Raw genomic sequence first — 21,038 nt, 5'->3', positions numbered from 1 at the left:
ACATGTTACAAAATTGAAGTGTCTTTCAACTCAGTTTTTGAGTACACTTTGAATATGACTAGCTATTCCTCAAATATTTCAAAACAAAGAAAGAAAGATATATATATAGAACAAAATTACAAAATCAATATTCACACTAAATAATGTAGCATTCATATATTTGTAGCACCAGTTAATGTAGAGTCACATCAGTACCTACTCTAACTGTGACAAATTAGGATCTCTTGTAGGATTTACAATGTATAATCCCATACATAATTATTTGTTTAGATTTGCATAAAGAGAATCTTAGGTAATATGATAATAAAGTAACCAAACTTGGACTCCAACATGTTTTTTTTAATCAACAAATCAAAATAAAGACAGAAGAAGAAGCCAAATTCACTGTTTGAAAAATAAAAGTTTGAACTCTTTAATTAGAAAGGAAAAGGATGTAAAGATAAAATATTGCATGTTAAGAGGCAAGCAAAAGCACTTTGTATTATAGTCCAAAAGAGGAAAAGAAATCAGGGATTATATCGCCTTTTTAATTATGAATGGTACATGAAACAATTTCTAAGATTAAGATAGTATTATCTACATTCACACAATACATAAACTTTTACAACTAATATTTATAAAAACAAATATATAACGTAAACATAAAAAAGCAACGATAGAGAGTATGCGATTCTGATAACAGTAAAATTGAACGAATGGTAGGGGTGGGCAATGGAAGAGTCAACCCTGCCCTAAAACAAAGGGTGGGTTGCAGTTGTATTGTAGAAAAGGAAATGGTGAAGGTCCACTTAGAAATGGCCAAATTGCACATTCCCCAAAGTTGTTTAGAGATGTCAATCATAGAGTACATTTTTTTGTATGAAACAAATCATGATTTGGATTCTTCTATTCAAAATTTAGCCTCTCATGTGGGTCTCTTATGGTAGGCCTGCCTTCTTTTCACTGGATTTCTCAATTAAAATAAAAATTAGTAATAGAGATTGTACCATGGAAGTTTGGATTGATTCATTTACAAATTTTCGTATGAACGCAATTATCTTTTTTTAAGAAAAAAGGAACAAATTTAAGGAGTATTATTGAAAAATTTGAGCGTTATTATGCAAAATGTAAACAAATTAAAAAGAAGGCACAAAGCTCATTGAATAAAGGTGAAAATTTTACGCTATTTCCACTTGGGATAATCCATAAGAGGAATTCTTTATGCAAGACATTTTTTCCTATTTTGAGAAGATGGGTACAATAATAGAGAGAAATAACACATTTACTTCTTTTCTAAATTTTTTTTATTTGGAGAAGATGAGTACAATAATCAGGAGAAATCACACATTTACTTTTTCTTTGCTGTGTTGGATTCACACCAGCATTTTCTTATTTTGAGAAGATTGATACAAATCTTGAGAAATCACACCTTTACTTCCTTTACTTTTTTTTTTGGTTACTAAAACAAATTGTATGGCAAAGATATATACTGAACAAATGGCAAATATGTTTTTAAATGAAAAAAGTAATTTTGGAGATGCAGGGGATCGAACCCTGTACCTCTCGCATGCAAAGCGAGCGCTCTACCATTTGAGCTACATCCCCAATTGATGTCTACAAGCTATTTTAAATTTAAATTATAATAAAATTTTAACTTGTTCTAATAAGAAACCCACCCCTCGTATGGAATTTTCCTGCTATTGCAGTATGTAGTTTAAAATAACTCCAAAACTTATTTTCCATTTTTTTTATGTATTTCATTATGTTATTTTTTAATAAATAAATCTTTAGTTTTATCTTAAGCGTTACTTTAACTGTAAACTGCTGTGAAAGATTTTCTTATTCATAAAAGAAAAGAATCTCCCAGAAATTAATAGAAAAAATTATTCAATGAACAGCTAAATAGAGGAAATTTTAAATTGTTTAACTTCGTTTTATAAATATTTCATTATATAAGTATAAATGGTTGAATTCTTAGTTAAATTCTAAAAAAATATATATTAGTAAAATATAGTTAACCAATAAAGAAAATTGGAGATGAAAGTAAAAACCATACAACATCTATATATATTCACACGTGTGAATTTATGTTGAACCGTTATTAACTTATTGATATGTCAGTCTTATATGTGTGACAATTCCAGTTAAAACTGAATGCATTAAGCATTTTGATTACAATAATGCATACCTATGTTTATCCTACCCCTTTATTATGAAATTTTCTTTGTGACGTTCATTTAACTTTATTTTGTAAAACCCATTTTACTCCAATCGTTTCTCTATCTTGAGGGAGCTTCCTGTCAATAATTCTCGTATATAACGAAACCCCCCATTTCCTTATCTATAGGTTTCTTTGATTTTTTTTTATGAATCTTAAAAGCCCGAACATGAGATGTGCAACCAAAAAGTCAAAACACGACTTGGAGTCTGTTTCTCACAGCCATGTTTAGCCGTGACTTTGAATTAGAATATTATTTGAGATCACATCTTAGTTTACAAAATTTATTGAATTCTTGTAATGTTAACTCCAAGACTTGAATGGTTGTCTCTGTCTCCTTGTCTACTTGAACCAAGTTCATTAGAAGCATCCATGACTTTAAAAAAAGAAATTAAAACTAGAGCTTTATTTTTTACTAAAATCATTTGTAACATTTGGTTCACAATTATTCAGATGTAATAATAGTGGAAGAACATGTGAACCAATCCAAGGGATCCTTTTTGGATATGAATCCAAGTATTGCTTTCCTACTCACCAAGCAATCATTGCATAAACTCAAACAAGTTTTTGAGTAGTGGTAAGCCATTTACCGTTGTCTTGTTGCGATCTTTGAGTCGAAGCAGCAAGACTTTCTCAAGGAGAAATTTAGTTTGTCATTTCATTCAATTTGAAGATCTAATAAGGAAAAAACAAATTGAGAAAATAATAATGAAGGAAAGATCAAATCATCAAATAAAAGGCGCACCACAGTATGGGATTTGATGGCTTACTCAAACAAATAATCATCGTCGAATATTCCCACTGAAAAAAATCTCAAATAATTTCCCATCACAATTGGCATCCACCTCCTTGGTCATGGGGTAGTTGTTGCCATATGTCCATCACCTAGATAGGTGGATCCCAGTAGGTTCAATTCATAACCTCCTTTATCATACACCTAGAGATAACCAGAGGTGGTTTTGTTGCTAAGGACACCACAATAGAGAACTTGTCCCACGAGCTATTACAACAGATATCAATCTACAATAAACCTATCAATATCAATGCTTCTTAGGATGAATCTTACTAAGAAGAGAAAAATAGAAAATAGATAGAAGCATAATCAGAGTTAGTTTCGGGTGAGGGTTTTTCCATGTTCCTGAACTACGTTGTAAAACCATATTTTAAATACATTAATAAAGATTGGATGGTATGGTAACTTCTTTACAGGAGATGGACTAAAATACTTGGGGATGAATCAAACAAACTTTGCAACGATTGTGCGAATACAGCGAGGGCAGGTAAAAGGCCAGACAATAAAAGTGGGTCTGCTCCTGTATTGACATTTCAAAATGTTCATCTGAGGAGCATGTCTTATCATTGGATAGATTAAGTAGGTATATTAGAGAGTTCAAACCTGCAATGCAAATAGTAAGAGGTTGGTTGAAGCATATTCAAGTGCGTACGTTCCCATGAATCCCATTTACTATCATTTAAACCTGTACTGAGATATGTGATCTTGTATATCTTGCAATCAACTTCGCTAGAGTTCCAATCAAAGATTTGGGATCAAATACTACACCAACTTTAGAATCGCGTACGGAATCAACAACAATCTGCAGAAGTTGGATTTTAATTATGCACCAAAATAGCACAAATTAAGGCAATTACTCATCACTAATAGCAAGTGCAATCCAACACTGACGAAAAAACTGTCAAATCTGTGCCCTCAGAAGTCAAATTCTGCTGGGTACGTCATTTGCAAAGATGCTTATTCCATTGCAAAATAAAAGAAAGTGATTATGTTGAATGTGTTGTGTCGATCATAATATTAAATCACCAATTCACCCAAAAATTTAAGGTGGTGGTTGAAGGAAAATTTAATTATATATCACCAACGCTCCCCTCACTTGTGGGCTTGAAATATTTGAAAGGCCCAACAAATGAAAATTAAATTTAATTGGGGAGGAAACGACTTTCCTGGACCACCTGCTCTGGATACCATATTAAACCACCAATTCATCCAAAAGCTTATGCTCGTGGTTGAAAGAAAATTTAATTATATATCACCAACAGATAATACTAAATTACTATCAATAGAAATGTTCTCGAGCATACCACATCAAAGATTCCTTGTGCAGCCAAGGCTTGAAAATCTACTGGAATCTCACCATCTTTGGGCACCAAAATAGTGTTGATGTACTGATCCGGCTACATGCATAAGAGATTGCAACAGAAATATTTTTCTTAAGTGACCCATTGACGTATTTTCTGAAAGTAAAACTAAAAACTATCAAGAATTAGGTAATATAATATGACAGCTGAAATATTTGTCACTAGACAAAATATTATCCTGTTTCACAAGGTATGATTTATTCATTTAAATTTTTACTTGGAAGAATTAACTTACAGTGTTATTTAAACAATTATGCGTGTCTCCATAAGTTCTATTTAAAGCATCTGAAATGGCAGTTGTAAAACAAGAAGCAGTGAAACCACTAGTCTCGCGATCATGTGTGCCATTCAACAGAAGCACCTGTCATTGGAATGATGCAAATCAATGCCACGTGTTTAAGATTCAGTACTGATTAATGGATGAACTAACCAAAAAAAGGAAACTGAAAACTCTAAGCAAAAAAATTTAATTTATCATAAATGGGCCATCTAGCAGATAACAGTGTGGAACTCATTGTTCAGGTTTGAACAAATTTACCTTCGGGCAGGATCTTGATGAAATGATCTCACCAATTCCAAGCAACACCTAAAACAATCCATAAACGGTGAAACATTTAGCGTTAAGTTTGAATGCCACATAATAGCATGTTTTATAAAAGGAAAACAACATGAAGATGGTGGCAGAAAATTAAAACTATAAACTCATCATACCATTACATAATCATATGATTCATAGCAATAGAAAAAAAAAGTGTATTTTTTAGCAAGCTACAAAGTCGTGTACCAAGTAAGTCAAAGTAAGCCAAATCTAATGATAGAATGCTTGTAAGTAAAAACTTTTACCAGTGATGGGCATATGGAAGTGAAGAGCGATCCCATAGCATAAACAATGCAGTCCACCTCATTCAACTGGTTGAGGACAACAGGATTTACAGGGGGGAAAACCTAATTAATGAAAGCACTGCAATTACCATGAGTTATGGAAATCAGGTTTGAATAAGCATTTTAAAGAGTAGCGTTTTTGTTACATATGGTATTCAAATAGGTAATAAAGAAAAAAAGGCCCAAAGACAAGAATCAAGATGCTTCCATTCAGTACTCATTGATAAGTTGATAATACACCTTAAACAGAATTAGGGAAAAAATCAAACATAAACCAATATTCTTGGACAACACCCTGCACTAGATTGATAACAAAAGACACGTAACAGAAGTAGGTAACTTAAGTAGTCTGCATTATGATCAAGTTACAGTGGGTACGTCATTTACCTCATGCAGCAAATTACATCCCTCACTTGACATGTAGAATACTCTCTTTATTCTTGAAGGAAGTGCAGGAGCCAAACTGTTTCCCTGTTAGACTTCCACATTCGAGTAAATAAGAAAACCTGTAACCACCTCTACATCTAACCGTCTAACCACATGCAAAGGAATTTCCAACTACAACATCGAATCATCACAGAAACCAGTGACAATTACGTATTTTAAGTTTAATATGAAGGATAATCATTATGATGAAAACAATGAGTTAATAAAGAAGTTGGACGAGTCATTGGGCCAGATTAGCCATCTGACTGGTTTTATGTGAAAATTTTAGATAAACAATCAACTTGACTTGAGTAATCCAAGTCATTGAACAAAATCCTCAAAATAAATTAATTTCAGGTTTTAAACCACACTATTTGCATAAGCAAGATCATTTCACATTCCCATGATCAACCCCTTCACACTAACTCATTTACACATCGTTTCCATGAATTGGAGTCCCAGGTCATGAATGTTAAAAGCATTTATACAAAACACCACACTGCAGTTTGATCAATGGCTGATGAGCCTTTTGGTAGGTTCTTGTTTCACATGCGAAAGATTCAAACCAACACACACACAAACAACACAATATTTCCAGCACTCACAATACAGTAAAATGGAGAGAAGATGATATATGTATATATTCAATATGGAATCATAAGCTTCACAAAAGAGTTCCAGACAAGTATCAGCCAAGTAAGAGGGCTGCTCTCTCCCCCAATGAACAAAGTTCATCCAAAAATGCATAATAACCAAGATGATCAACCCCAGAACAAAACACCTAAATATATGTTCCCTTACTGCTGCTGCCACAAGTTGTTAGGATGATCAGTGGTCCTTTTACCACGAGTTGTTAGGCCCACCGATCATCCTAACAACCATGTTGTCTAGGTGGAATTTTCCTTTTTACCCCTCCAATGGTAAACTTGGGTGAATGGAGGCCTAGCAATACCCCCATGGAGAAGAGCCACCTTATCCTCAATGTGGAAGTTTGGGTATTGATTAGTAAGGTTAGCGTAGGACTCCCATGTTGCTTCATGGCTTGGCTGATCCTTCCATTGGACTAAATATTCCCAATCTCATTCAGCATCGTTCCAACGAATTTGGGTCACGTTTTCAAGTTCCAAAACAAACTCCATTTGATCATTGAGCACGGTTATATCTGATTGGATTGTATGCTTGTCTCCCACCACCTTCTTAAGTTGTGATACATGGAAAACCGGTTGGATTTTGGCGGTTCCGACAGGTCCAACAAATAGGCCACCTCTCCCACTCTACCCAACACCATGTAGGCCCAAAATATTTGAGAGATAACTTTTCACATCGCTTCTTAGCGACTGATTGCTGTCTGTAGGGCTGTAATTTCAGATATACCCAATCCCCAATGTCAAAAACCACGTCTCTACAATGCACATCGGCAAACTTTTTCATTTGCTCTTGGGCATGTTTCAAATCACCCTTTAGGGCAATAAGCATTTCGTCTCGTGCTTGCAATTGATATTCCACCTAATCATTTGGGGTGGTGCCTGCTTGGTCATAAGAAATTATAAGTGGCAGGTGCTGTCCATAAACTACAGCATAAGGAGCGTTTTTTAATGAAGTTTGGTAGTTGGTGTTGTACCAATACTCGGCCCACGCAATCTTATCACTCCACGTCTTTGGTTTCTCGTGACAAAAACCCCTCAAGTATAGTTCCAAGCATTTGTTAACAACCTTTGATTGCCCATCCGTTTGTGGGTGATAGGCCGTGCTTCTTTTTAGTTGGGTGCCTTACAATCGGAATAACTCTTTCCAAAAGTGACTTAGGAACACTCGATCTCGGTCGGATACTATCAAATGCGAGTACGCATGAAGACGCACCACTTCCTTGATTAACACCATAGCTACCATTTTGCCCGAAAATGGGTGGCCCAAGGTTATGAAATGAGCATACTTGCTTAGGCGGTCGACTACCACCAATATTGTATCAAACCCCTTGGATCGTGGCAATCCCTCTACAAAATCCATGGCAATGTCTTCCTAAATACGATTGGAAATAGGAAGAGGCTACAGCAGCCTGGCCGGAGACAGCGCTTGAACCTTACTTTGTTGGCACACATGACATTGATCCACATATAACTTGACGTCTTTCTTCATTCCTTCCCAAAACAGCTCTGCTGTGATTCGCTTATGGGTGTGTATGACCCAAATGTCCCCCAATAACCGAGTCCTAGAAAGTGTGCAAGATGGTTGTAATTAAGCTCGATTTCTTAGGAAGAACTAATCTGCCTTTATAAAACAGCTTGCCTTGTCGAACCGCATATCGAGGAATGCAATCCGGGTCTGCCTTTAGTTTCACATCCTCCTGAACTTCCCTTTCTACCACCTCGGTATCTAGCAAAGATGGAACAGTAATCACATTCAGGTGGACCTCAATCGGAATGCGTGAAAGAGCATCCACTGCCTTGTTCTTCGGTCCCGCGCGATAATATATCTCAAAGTCAAACCCAACTAATTTCAATAGCCATTTTTTAACACCCGATATCAACTCTCTTTGTTCCAGGATATGCCTCAAGGCTTTCTGATCAGTATACACCACAAAGCGATGGCCCAACAAGTAGTGCCGCCATTTTTCCACCGCCAACACTATGGCCATGAGCTCTCCCTCATAAACTGATTTTTCATGTGCTGTTTCTGATAGTTTTTTATTGAAATAAGCAATCGGCCTATTGCTCTGTGATAATATTGCACCTAATCCGAACCCCGACGCATTTGTTTCTATTTCAAAAGGCAACTGGAAATCCGATAGTGCTAGAACCGACGGTGTAAACATGGCTTTCTTGAGGGATTCAAATGCTTTTGTTGCTTCATCCGACTAACGGAAATTATTCTTCTTGGTCAACCGCATAAGGGGTAGCAATGGCACCATAGTTTGCTACAAACCGCCGGTAATACCTAATCAGCTCCAAAAACCCTCTAAGCTCCCTTACGTTCTTCGGCATTGGCCATTCCAACATGGCTTTAATTTTCTCTTGGTCAGCCTCAACTCCCTTGGCAGAAATCCAATGGCCCAAATATTCAATCCGGTCTTTCGCAAAATGACATTTATTTCGGTTAGCAAAGAGGCAATGCTGTCTTAACAGTTGAAACACCATTGTAAGGTGCTCCAAATGGGTCTCCACATCCTTGTTGTACACAAGAATATCTCATAAAAAACCATCAAGAATTTACATAAATAAGGTCGAAAAACCTGCTTCATAAGGAGCTTGGAAGGTCGCGGGTGCATTGGTGAGGCCGAATGGCATGACTAGAAACTCGTAGTGTCCCTCATGCGTTCGAAAAGCCGTCTTCCTCACATCCTCGTCGCGCACTCTGATCTGTTGATACCCAGATTTGAGATCAACCTTGGAGAAAACGCTTGCCCCATTCAGTTCATCCAACAACTAGTCAATCATAGGAATCGGAAATTTATTGGGAACCATCGCTCTGTTCAAAGCTCGATAATCTACACAAAACCTCCATCCCCCGTCTTCTTCTTAACTAGGACTACTAGACTAGAAAAAGGACTGACGCTCGGTCGTATAATCCCAGAATCTAGCATCTCATTCACTAGCTTCTCAATTTCATTTTTCTGGGCATGTGGGGAACGGTAAGGTTTCACGTTGATAGGATATGTCCCTTCCTTTAACTGAATTCGGTGGTCAATCTGTCTCTAGGTGGTAGCTCCGCCGGCATATTAAATACATCTTCAAATTCTAGTTGGAGTTGCTTCCTTAACTATTATCTATCGATCAATCATTGAGATGCCTATGGCTCTGAAATCGATAAGAAAACCTTGGTCTTCCAGCTGCCATGACTTTACTAGCATTTTCAAGGACAAAGAGGGGTCTCCCTTTAAGATAACTCTCGTTTTCCCAGACACAGACGTCATGGAGAGTTCTTTTCAGTCCACGGTCATAGCCCCTTGTTTACAAAGCTATTGCATTCCCAGCACCATATCCAGATTGCCTAGCTCTAATGGTAAAAAATCTTCCACTATGCTCAAAACCGGCAACCCCATCGTGATATCTTTACACATTCCTCTTCCTTGAACTGCTTTTCATGAACCCATAATGACCCGCAGTTGGTGGTCTCTGCCATGGGTAATTTCAACTCATCCACAAGTTTTAAGGAGATGAAATTGTGAGTGGCCCCACAGTCAATCATGATCACAATCTTCTGGTCTTCCATCGTGCCCTTGACCTTGAACATTCTCGGTGTTGTGAGTCCTACCACCGAGTTAAGCGACAACTCCATCACGGGACCCACTTCTACCATCGCCTCGTCGGCCAACATATCGTCCATCTCCGTATCTTCCAAGTCGTCAGCTACTACACAAAGGCAAAGTTCTTTATTCCTGCAGCGATGTCCTTTGCTAAACGGCTCATCACATTTATAACATAAGCCTTTTCCCCGTCTCGCCTGTAGCTACGAATCGGTCCATCTTCAAAAAGGATTTTCGTGTTGTTGCCTCCTCCCGATGTATTATGTTGTGAATGGAGTGAAGAGTTTGTTTGGGCGGGAGCTTTTTTAGCTAGGTAACTATTTTCATACTAGGTCTCTCTGTATTTTTCACTAAGGGTTTTTGGGCCGTTTTCACATCTCTTGTATATGGGCCCCTGAGCGATTCGAACCATCTCAATTTTCTCTCCAGCTAAACGAGCAGCATCCATCATATCTTCCAGGCCCATGGCCCGCATGGCGAAAACTTCCATTCTAATTATCGAGTCCAACCCATTCGTGAATGTCCCCTCCAACACGTCTTCTGCCATCTCCGGTAACAGTGCCGAGAGTTCCTCAAACTTCTGCAAATAATCATTCACCATTCCTTCTTGCCTTATGGCTAAAAATCTAGCGCACCTCGTCCCCTGTTCTCTACAACGGAATCGACGGTATATCCTTTCCTTCAATTCCCTCCATGATCGGAAGCGTTTTTTATTCTCTACCCAATGAAACCAGCTGAGACCTTTCCCTTCCAGACGAACCACGATGATCTTCAATTTCTCTTGCTCAGTCAAAAGGTGTAATTGGAAATAGTGTTCCGCCCGGTAAAACCAGCCATCCAAGTTGTCACCATTAAAAACCAGCATCTCTAACATTTTAAATTTAATCCGGCCTTGTCCTACCCCTGTTTTCGCGTTTAAATATGTTTCCCCTTCTTCCTCTTCATTGATGTCATATGTTCTAACCTTCCTTTTTCCGGTGCTAGTACCGACCAATTCCGATCTTCCCGAGTACCACTGACGGTCTTTGTACATCTCCACTAACAATGAGTGCATTTTCTCCACTGTCTTCTCCAGAATCGGTAATCTCTGCACCTCTTGTTTTATCACTTCAACTGCAGCTTCTAAAGCGGCTAAACGGTCCTCTATTAGTTTTTACATCATTTTCTTCCACCTCCCCAGAGTGTTGAACGGCTCTAATACCAACGGTAGGTTCTTGTTTCACATACGAAAGATCCAAACCAACACACACAAAAATAACACAGCATATTTGCAGCACACTCACAACACAGTAAAATGGAGAGAAGATGATATATGTATATATTCAATATGGAATCATAAGCTTCACAGAAGAGTTCCAGACAAGCTGATCAGCCAAGTAAGAGGGCTGCTCTCTCCCCAATGAACAAAGTTCATTAAAAAATGCATAGTAACCAAGATGATCAACCCTAGAACAAAACACCTAAATATATATTCCCTTTCTGCTGTTGCCACATGTTGTTAGCACCACTGGTCATCCTAATGAACATGTTGTCTAGATGAAATTTCCCCTTTTACCCCCCCCCCCCCCTTTGGTAAACTTGGATGATTGGAGGCCTAGCATCCTTGTAACTATAATTATCACTTACCAGTAAGCAAATATCACAGTTAGAAATGAACTATAAGAATTGGTGTCACATAAACTGTACCTTATTTATAATTTCTGAAGGTCCAGTCGTTGGATGAGAGATTTCATTTTGGCCACGTATTATTGTCCCGTTCTGCAAGCAAATTGAAGAAAAAAAATGCTTAAAAAGTAGATGGTATTCTTATTCATAGTTCAAATTCATGTGTCCCACCCAAGGCAGCATTGAAGAAACTTAACAACTGTATCAGAATCTTTACAGAAAAAACAACTATATCAAGAAAATTTTAAGTGGTCTTGAGAATAGAGGAGAAAGTATGAAAAGGATGATAGACCCCTATCATACACCAATATAGTAGAAGAAAGAAGAAGAGTTAATTAGGCTATTAGTCAAGTCATTAGTCAGGTAATTGAGAAATTAGTTAATACTGTTAGTATAAACAAATGCTAAGAAAGAGGGAAGGGTGTGGAATTTGTAAGTGAGGTAGAGAGATAGGCTTATGTGCATCTTTGAAAGACAAGATAACAGGAGAGTGAGTTCCGAATTGAGACATTCTCAATTCAGCTATTAATTCCTTTCCTTTGTGTAAGAACAATTACTAAATACTATCAAAAAAATTTACCTTAATATCAAGTACGGATTCCATCATATTGGTATCAGAGCATGTACATCCTGGACAAGCGACAAAAAGATGATGAAACAGATAGAGGAAAGGTTTGAAACCATGGAGCAAGAGATCGCGAGTATGAAGATCGATCTACAACGACTACCAGAACACGAAGCCAAGATGACGAAACATATGGAGAAGATCGACGTACAGAATGAACTAAACACACAGTAACAACAGAAAAATCTGAAATATATCGAGAGCATGATCACATGATGAAGGATCCATCCTCATCAACACCGGAATCAGAAAAGGCGTCTAGTAAAATGAAAGCGAAGGTATACGAATCAAATGAAGAATCGAACTCAAGTGAGAAGGAGGAAAGCGATAAAAATAATGATCGAAGTAAATTCAAGAAGGAAGAAATGCCCATGTTCAATGGCGAAGACCCAGACTCCTGGTTGTTTCGTGCCAATAGGTACTTCCATATTCATAAGCTGACAGACTCCAAAAAAATGACAGTTGCGACGATCAACTTCGACGAACCAGAAGAGCGGGAGAAATTCATAGGATGGTCAAACCTAAAGGAAAGATTATTGGTGCGATTTCGATCAGCAAGGGAAGGATCGATATGCAGCCAATTCCTGAGGATCGGACAAGAAACCACGGTAAAAGAATATCGGAACCTATTTGACAAACTAACGGCGTCGTTATCAGGCCAGGAAGATCAAGTGGTTGAACAGACCTTCCTGAATGGGTTATTACCATGGATCAAGGCAAAAGTTGAATTCAGCCGACCAGTTGATTTAGCCCAAATGATGCAATTAGCACAACTCGTGGAGAATCGGGAGATCATTCATAATGAGGCCAATATCAAAGGGTACGCATGAGGTAATTCCTACTACTCCAATCTTTTAAAATCCAAATCTGGGGCGGGAATGTGAGTAATAATGAGAACAAAGGTAATAACACGTGGCCTATGAGAACAATCACACTGAGAGAAGTGGGGACCGAAGAGGTAAAAAAAGAACGACCATCAAAGAGGTTGAGTGATGCAGAATTCCAAACCAGGAAGGAGAAAGACTTATGCTTTCGCTGTAATGAAAAATTTTCCCATGGCCACGAGTGTAAGGTGAGGGAGCAGAGAAAACTCAGAATGGTTGTAGTCAAAAGTGAAGACTAGGAGATTCTGGAAGATTTAGGGGATACAAAAAAGAAGCTGAACATGGTAGAAGTGGCAGATGATGACCAGACGGTCATAGAACTATCCATCAACTCGGTTGTGGGGTTATCCAACCCGGGCACTATGAAGGTCAAGGGAAAAACTAAAGAAAGAGAAGTAGTGATCCTGATTGAGTGTGGGGCTACCCACAACTTCATTTCTACTAACGTGGTAGAGGAATTGCAGCTTGCAACCAAAGATACCTCACACTATGGAGTCATTTTGGGATCCGACATAGCAATGAAAGGCAAGGGAGTCTGTGAGGCAGTGGAAGTGAAATTGAGCGAATGGAAGATAGTGGCCAATTTCTTACCGCTGGAGCTAGGAGGAGTAGAGGTTGTATTGGGGATGGAATGGTTATACTCGTTAGGCATCACTGAAGTGGACTGGAGAAACTTAACTTTAACATTCACCCATCAGGCAAAAAGGTAATCATCAAAGGAGACCCCAGCTCAACTAAATCAAAAATCAGCTTGAAGAAAATGATGAAAACATGGGAAAGTTCCGGATCAAGGATTCCTGATTGAATGTTGCACCATGGAAGGAAGGCTAATGACAGAGGAAGAATCAGTAGCTGTAGTCTTGAAGAAATACGAAGATGTGTTCACATGGCCTGAGAAACTACCACCAAGAAGAGAAATTGAGCACCACATCCATAAAAAAAAAGACACTGACCCAGTTAATGTAAGGCCATACCGCTATGCATACCAACAGAAGACTGAGATGGAGGAGATGCTAACTTCAAGGGTAATATGGCTGAGCAATAGCTCGTATTCTAGCCCATTACTATTAGTAAGAAAGAAAGATGGGAGCTGGCGATTCTGCGTTGACTATAGAGCACTGAATAATGTAACAATATCGGACAAGTTTCCCATTCTCGTCATTGAAGAATTGTTTGATGAATTGAATGGAGCATCGTGGTTCTCGAAAATTGATCTGAAGGCGGGATACCATCAAATCCGTATGTGTGAAGATGTTGAAAAAACAGCCTTCCGCACCCATGAAGGCCACTATGAATTCATGGTTATACCGTTTGGATTAACCAACGCACCATCAACCTTTATGTGAGCACTGCAAGAAACAATGAGAAGAATAGTGCTCGATTAACTCTGTTGCTCTTAGTGCTCGATTTTCGACCCACGATAATGAGAAGAATAGTGGAAAACCAATCCTCTTATGTGAGCACTGCAAGAAACAATGCACACCAAGGATCAGTGTTGGAAACTCCACGATCGGCCCCCAAGAGGTAACAAATGTTCCTCCAACAAGCACTCAGGGTCGGGGCATACCGATTTTAGGGAGATTGTCAGTACCTCTCAGTCAACTGGCCTTACTACTAGGCAAACCGACCCTCCTACTCTAGGCACCATTGCTCAGTTAGGTATGCCTCAGTCCCTCGATCTTATTAGTGTTGATGGGAAAAATCCCTGGATTTTGGGCTCGAGGGCCACATATCACTTGACAGGTTCTTCGGAGCACTTTGTCTCTTATACATCCTCTGCCGGTAATGAGAAAATCAGAATAGCAAATGGCTCTTTAGCCTCGATCGTTGCCAAAGGACAAATAGTTCTTGATGGCTCCTCTCTCCAGAACGTTTTGCATGTGCCTAAGCTTTCTTACAATTTGTTATCTATCAGTAAGATCACTCGTGAGTTGCACTGTAAAGTCACTTTCTTACCCGGATCTCTTTGTTTTCGGGACTTGAGTTCGGAGAGGACGATTGGCACTGCCTGGCATAGCAAGGGACTTTACATCCTTGATGATGATACCTCCAGTAGTAGTATCTCTAGAACTAGTTTACCGTCTTCCTATTTTAGCTCTTCTGAACATGACTTTATGTTGTGGCATTTTCGGTTGGGTCACCCAAACTTTACTTATATGAAATATTTGTTTCCCAATCTTTTTACTAAAATCGATGTCTCCTCGTTATCTTGTGATGTGTGCATTCGGGTAAAACATCGGGTTTCTTTTTCCTCACAACCATATAAACCCACACAACCGTTTACCCTTATCCATAGTGACGTTTGGGGTCCCTCTAAGGTCACCACCTCATCTGGAAAACGGTGGTTTGTAACTTTCATTGATGATCACACTCGTCTTACCTGGGTCTACCTTATCACTGATAAATCGGAGGTTTCCTCTATTTTCCAAAATTTTGATCACACCATTGAAACACAATTCCATCAAAAGATTGATATTCTTCAGAGTGATAATGGCCAAGAATTCCAAAACCATAACCGTAGTGAATTTCTAGCCTCTATGGGAATTGTTCACAAAAGCTCATGCGCCTACACTCCTCAACAAAATGAAGTGGCCGATCGAAAAAACCCTCAGTTCTAGAAGTAGCCTGTTCGCTTATGTTATCCACTTCCCTTCCTTCATACTTGTGGGGAGATGTTATTCTTACAGCAACTCATTTAATCAATAGAATGTCTTCTCGTATTCTCTACCTTCAGACTCCCTTAGATTGTCTTATGGAGTCTTATCCCTCTACTCGTCTTGTTTCTGAGGTTCCACTTCGTGTGTTTGGGTGTACCACTTATGTCCATAATTTTGGCCCTGATCAGACCAAATTTATCCCTCAGGCTCAGGCATGTGTGTTTGTTGGGTATCCCTTCACCAGCGTGATTATAAATGTTTTCACCCACCGTCCAGAAAATACTTTCACTATGGATGTTACTTTCTGTGAAGACCGACCTTACTTTCCCGTTAGCCATCTTCAGGAGGAGAGTGTGAGTAAAGAGTCTAACAGCACCTTTGAATTTATTGAACCTACTCCTAGTATTGTGTCTGACATCGATCCTCATCCCATAGTCCTACCCACAAACCAAGTTTCTTGGAAAACGTATTACAGGGGAATCTCAAAAAGGAAGTCAGGTCTCCTACTAGTCCGCCGCCGACTCCGGTCCAAGACTCTGAACCTCCTCGAGATCAAAGTATGAAAAATTCTACTGAACCTTGTACTAATAATACTGTTGGAATCCTTTCCTTTTTTCTAGTTATTTCCTTGTTATAATCCTAGAATATTTATGAAAAAATTATGGAAATATTTTCCTTATTTCCTAAATCTTTTTCTTTTTTATTCCATTGTATACTCTATTTATTCTCCCTTGTACCTATTGTATTATTATTAGAAAATAATAACAACAAACAATCGTGGTTTTTCTCCCGATACTCAGGTTTTTACACAAATTGGTGTGTGCTCTTTGTCTCCCCTCTCAATACGGTATCAGAGCAGGACAATGAAAACACCCTAGAAACCCTAGAAAACCAAACCACTGATGAAAATCAAACAGAAGAGACAACCACCAGTTTTAGTGTCGTTGTAGCCGTTGCCGTCAATGCTCGGATGAGTACTACCATGGACAAATGGTTAAGCCGGCTACAGAAAACGTCCGAAATAAATCAATCATTTCTGCAGTCGTCCGCGCCACCGAACCAACCTAGCACGCCTCCCACGCGTCGGTTTTTCATCCCTTTTCTTCATCTGCGGCCTATATTGCTCCCAACACCTCGATTTATGTTCTGCCACCTAATTTCGTTTGGCCACCACCGCTTCTGCCATCAAATCTGTATGTCCAGCCACCCACTGATCCTAGCTGCCATCCCGATGTTAAGAATTCTCAAATTCACTCAACATTTGAGGTTGGTGAATCTTCGACACATTCCAATCGTAACGTGCAAGCTTCCTCGGGAATAGCTCAACAGCAACTGGAAGGGCTCAGACAACAGATAGCAGCACTTGAGACTACCTTAGGGACGACATCCAATATTTTTGTATCAATGTATTCTGAGAATCCAGTAAACTCGTTCCCTAATTTATCCTCTCCTTTTGTGACTAATACAGTGGCTCAGTCTTCGGTGTATCATCTTTCAGGAGAAAAGTTGAATGGAAATAACTATTTCTCATGGTCTCAGTCAGTAAAAATGGTCCTCGAAGGATGACATAAAGTTAGTTTATTGACAGAGGAAATATCTCACCCCCCATCAATTGACCCACGTGAACGATATTGGAAGGCAGAGGACTCTATTTTTCAGTCCATATTGATCAATAGTATGGAACCTCAAATTGGCAAGTCGTTATTGTTTGCTGCAACAGCCAAAGATATTTACGTCAGAATGCATCTCGCCTATACACGCTGAGAAAGCAAGTTCATGAATGCAAGCAAGGAACCATGGATGTCATATCCTTTTTTAATAAGCTTTCTCTTATCTAGCAAGAAATGGACCTATGCAGAGAACTAGTCTGGCGTGATCCCACTGATAGTGTGCAGTACTCTAGAATTGAAGAGAATGACAGAATTTATGACTTTCTTGCTGGTCTTAATCTTTAGTTTGATGTAGTTTGAGGGCGTATACTAGGCCAAAGAGCGATTCCCTCCCTGATGGAATTTTGTTCTGAAATCCGCCTCGAGGCTTGGTTTCGTGTTTATTGCTTTCAATAGTAAGTGAGGTAGAGAGATAGGCTTTTGTGCATCTTTGAAAGACAAGATAACAAGAGAGTGGGTTCCAAATTGAGACATTCTCAATTCGGCTATTGATTCCTTTGTGTAAGAACTAGGGATGAAATCGGGTTAGGTTGAATTTCACTACTATTCTTTGATTGAGTTTGTTTATAAACAATGTAAGGGTAAAGGTAGTCTGATGAGACTTCATCAGATGATTGCATTGAATAAGAGGGCGGTAGATTATAGAAAAGGAAGGATGCAAAAAATTATAAACAAAAAAAGTAACGAAATTCTTGATTGCATCAGGAATCCCATTTTGTTTAAATTCGGTATGGATAAAAGATCTTCCTAGGGTTGGGTTGAGAAAACCCATATTTTCGGGTTATTTGGGTTGGCAACTCGAATTTAGTTTTCAACCCAACCCAACCCGTAAAATATGGGTTGGGTTGGATTGGGTTGTCGGGTTGAGATATGAGATCGGAATCGGACGGAACAAATGTCTCGAATCTGAGACGGAGGAGAAGCAAAGGTTGAGATCAGAGAGGATGGAAGCTACGGATCCCGTCGTCTCGGATTCGGACGAAACTGATGTCTCGAATACGAGACGGAGAAGGAGAGGTGAAGTTTGAGATCGGAAACAGACGAAAGCTACAAGTCTTGCTATCTCGGGTTCGAACGGAATGGATGTGTCTCCAATTTGAGATGGATAAGGAGACGTCAGAGAGTTGAGACGAAGGAGGAGACGCCAAAGAGTTGAGACGAAGGAGGAGACGCCGAAGAGTTGAGACGAAGGAGGAGACGCGGAGGTTGTTGCACGAGGGAGAGGTGGACGCGGAAGGTAGCAAAAGACGTTGAGATGAGGGATGGGACGCGGTGCAACCTAAAAGAAATTAAGAAACCTAATTTTTTTTATTAAATAAATATATATATTATATTAATTCGAGTTGGGTTGGGTTGAACCGAATTTTTCAACGCCCAACCTGAAAAAATCAATTTTTTTTAACCCAACCTAACCCAATGGGTTGGATAGTCCGAGTTATTCAGGTTCAACCCGTATTCTTACACCCCTAAAGAACAGTTACTAAATACTACCAATAAAGTTTACCTTAATATCAAGTACGGATTCCATCAAGGGATTCACAACAACTAGGTTTTAGAAAGAAAATTTTAAAAGAAGAACTCTGCAACCTTCGCTCCAACGGGAATGTGAAAAAATGAAATGGCTTCACATTGGCTCACCACAGATAATTTGAATGCACGAGATAATTCAAATTACTATTAGCTCTTTCAGGCACCCATGCTCATTCTTGCACTTTCTCATAGTTTTAGCTGACATGTATTATATAAACTTTTGAGCAATACTTGTAAAAGGAAAAGAATGTTGGCATCATACCTGTAATTCGCATCCTAATGTAAGCCTGTCATTAGTGGAAATCACTGGAAGGACAAGGCTGTCCGATGGGATGTCTGAAACACGTGAAAACAGAAAAATTGCAGCATCTAACGACTGGAAAAATATACGAGCGCCTGCAAAAAAGAAATTCCCAATGCTGCAAAAATAGAGGAACTTAGTAACCTCATGCTCAAAATATAGTAAACCAAACAGTTGCACAATTTGGTATTAAGCAAAACCAACTAACCAATTTTCCTTCCTTAAGTTCATACCTATGATAGAGCAAGTAAAACTATAACACATACCTTCCATTGCTGAAACAAAATTTCATTTCAGACCGTCGAAGAATCTGTAATCAATCAATTTTATTACATTTCCTATACCGTGATTACAAGCATTTATTAAAAGAAATAGACTTAACTTGATGGGGAATTACTATAACGTGATTAGAGGCATAAAAGTAGAGTGTGAGAGCCAATCAGAAGAACCCAAAAAACTAGTTAGCCTATTATGAACTAAGAGGCAAATATTGCCCACATTATACCTGGTTCTGAAAGTAGGCCAGAAATGCTCGAATAGTTTCCCTATAGGGCTTTGAGACACCATCCCATAGAGAATTTTCTCCTTCCGCAATATCATACCTGACAAATTTCCATAGACCAATGATTTCTGTTTCCAATTAAATCATTGTCAGCTAAATGCTATAAAACCTACCAAAGAACTGAGAACCGAGTTCATTCGACGAAGAAATAGATAGACAACAGGTTACCAAAATGTGCACTTTGCAAGATGTCTACAATAAACGAACGAACAGAGCTAAAATAATAAACGAGGCTGTAAGTTCATTCAAATTGTTTTTAGTTCATGGCAACTTGATGAAGAAACCAAAGCTAAAAGTTAAAACATGCTACATTTATCATTCCGGATGGAGAACAAAAAAATAGACTTAAAAAAATTACAGAAAGACAGCTGGTTTTAAAAAAATACCACTCCGATTTGGCCTGGTGTGCATCGAGTGGTAAACGATGACCTAACAATCTACGCACAGCGAGTGCCTCCGCCGTACTCTGATCAGATAACCTCAAACATCTTGAGCGTATATCTCCAACAGCCGGACCACCTATCCCAAGATTCACTAAAAAATTGAATACACAATTCACAGAAAACAGAATAAACGTCATTAAACAGACTCACCAAGAACGCGAACAATCTCAGCAGTGCTACCTCCATCATCGGAAACAGGAAGAACATGAGCTATACGAGTCGTGAAGCTTTTAAGCTCCTCAATTACGCCATTAAATGCAGTTCCACCTGCGCCACCAAAAAGGAAAAATAAAAACAAACAAAATCATTCATAAGAGAAAATGAATCAAGGCATTACGAAAGAGCGGAAGTGAGACCTGAGAATACGAGGAGAGAGGGTTGGTTAGGGTTATTGTCATTGGAAGCGGATGAAGCATTGCAATGAGAAGGAGGAAAGGCCATAGAGAGAAAAGATCTGGAAGAAACATGGAGAGGAGTTTTTGGGAGATTGAGGCACAGTGAGGGACCCAAGCTTGTATCCGCCATATTTGCGCGCGTACTATGCGGCTGTGAACTCTTTGCCAATGCTTTTTTTTTCCATTACTTTCTTTTTCATTTCCGCACTACCCTTGGCATTGTTGCTATACAACTTACTTATTATCGTTATCCATTCCGCCGAACTTTTTAAAAATTTGATTAAATTTTGAAACTTATGTAAAAATCATAGCGATAAACAGGTGTTTCTAACGGGAGGCGTGTATCCGTCCCCTCAGTCGAACTTACATCTTCTATTTTTTATTTTATTTTATAAATATTATAC

At 38.8% G+C, this 21,038-nt stretch overlaps 1 protein-coding gene and 1 non-coding gene across 5 annotated transcripts; both read right to left on the bottom strand.

Moving 5' to 3' along the window:
- Positions 1-1,511: 1,511 nt before the first annotated feature.
- Positions 1,512-1,584, bottom strand: TRNAA-UGC. Its single transcript has one exon. It is a non-coding gene; the product is annotated as a tRNA-Ala (tRNA).
- A 1,322-nt stretch (positions 1,585-2,906) lies between these two features.
- Positions 2,907-20,884, bottom strand: LOC101203756 (uncharacterized protein YNL011C). Of its 4 annotated transcripts, none has more exons than XR_969861.2 (14): positions 20,596-20,879; positions 20,390-20,506; positions 20,183-20,315; positions 19,740-19,836; positions 19,501-19,544; positions 19,196-19,352; positions 11,589-11,660; positions 5,621-5,704; positions 5,195-5,296; positions 4,890-4,937; positions 4,587-4,712; positions 4,295-4,387; positions 3,594-3,792; positions 2,907-3,510 (listed from the first exon to the last, which is right to left on the bottom strand). XR_969861.2 is itself a non-coding variant. In XM_031884674.1 (14 exons), the coding sequence occupies exons 1-14, from the start codon at positions 20,762-20,764 to the stop codon at positions 3,588-3,590; spliced, it is 1,365 nt and encodes a 454-aa protein (XP_031740534.1). In that variant the 5' UTR covers positions 20,765-20,882; the 3' UTR covers positions 2,907-3,587. The 4 variants fall into 4 exon arrangements, 3 of the variants coding, with proteins under 3 accessions (XP_031740534.1, XP_011657819.1, XP_031740542.1); XM_031884674.1 differs by having other exon boundaries at positions 2,907-3,593; positions 3,676-3,792; positions 20,596-20,882; XM_011659517.2 differs by lacking the exons at positions 2,907-3,510; positions 3,594-3,792 and having other exon boundaries at positions 4,306-4,447; positions 20,596-20,883.
- Between the last annotated feature and the right edge of the window lie 154 nt (positions 20,885-21,038).

This window comes from Cucumis sativus, chromosome 1 (assembly GCF_000004075.3).
Source record: "Cucumis sativus cultivar 9930 chromosome 1, Cucumber_9930_V3, whole genome shotgun sequence".
In the NCBI taxonomy this organism is placed as follows: Eukaryota; Viridiplantae; Streptophyta; class Magnoliopsida; order Cucurbitales; family Cucurbitaceae; genus Cucumis; species Cucumis sativus.
The sequence above is the reverse complement of the archived record's forward strand: the minus strand, read 5'-3'. Positions and strand labels throughout refer to the sequence as shown.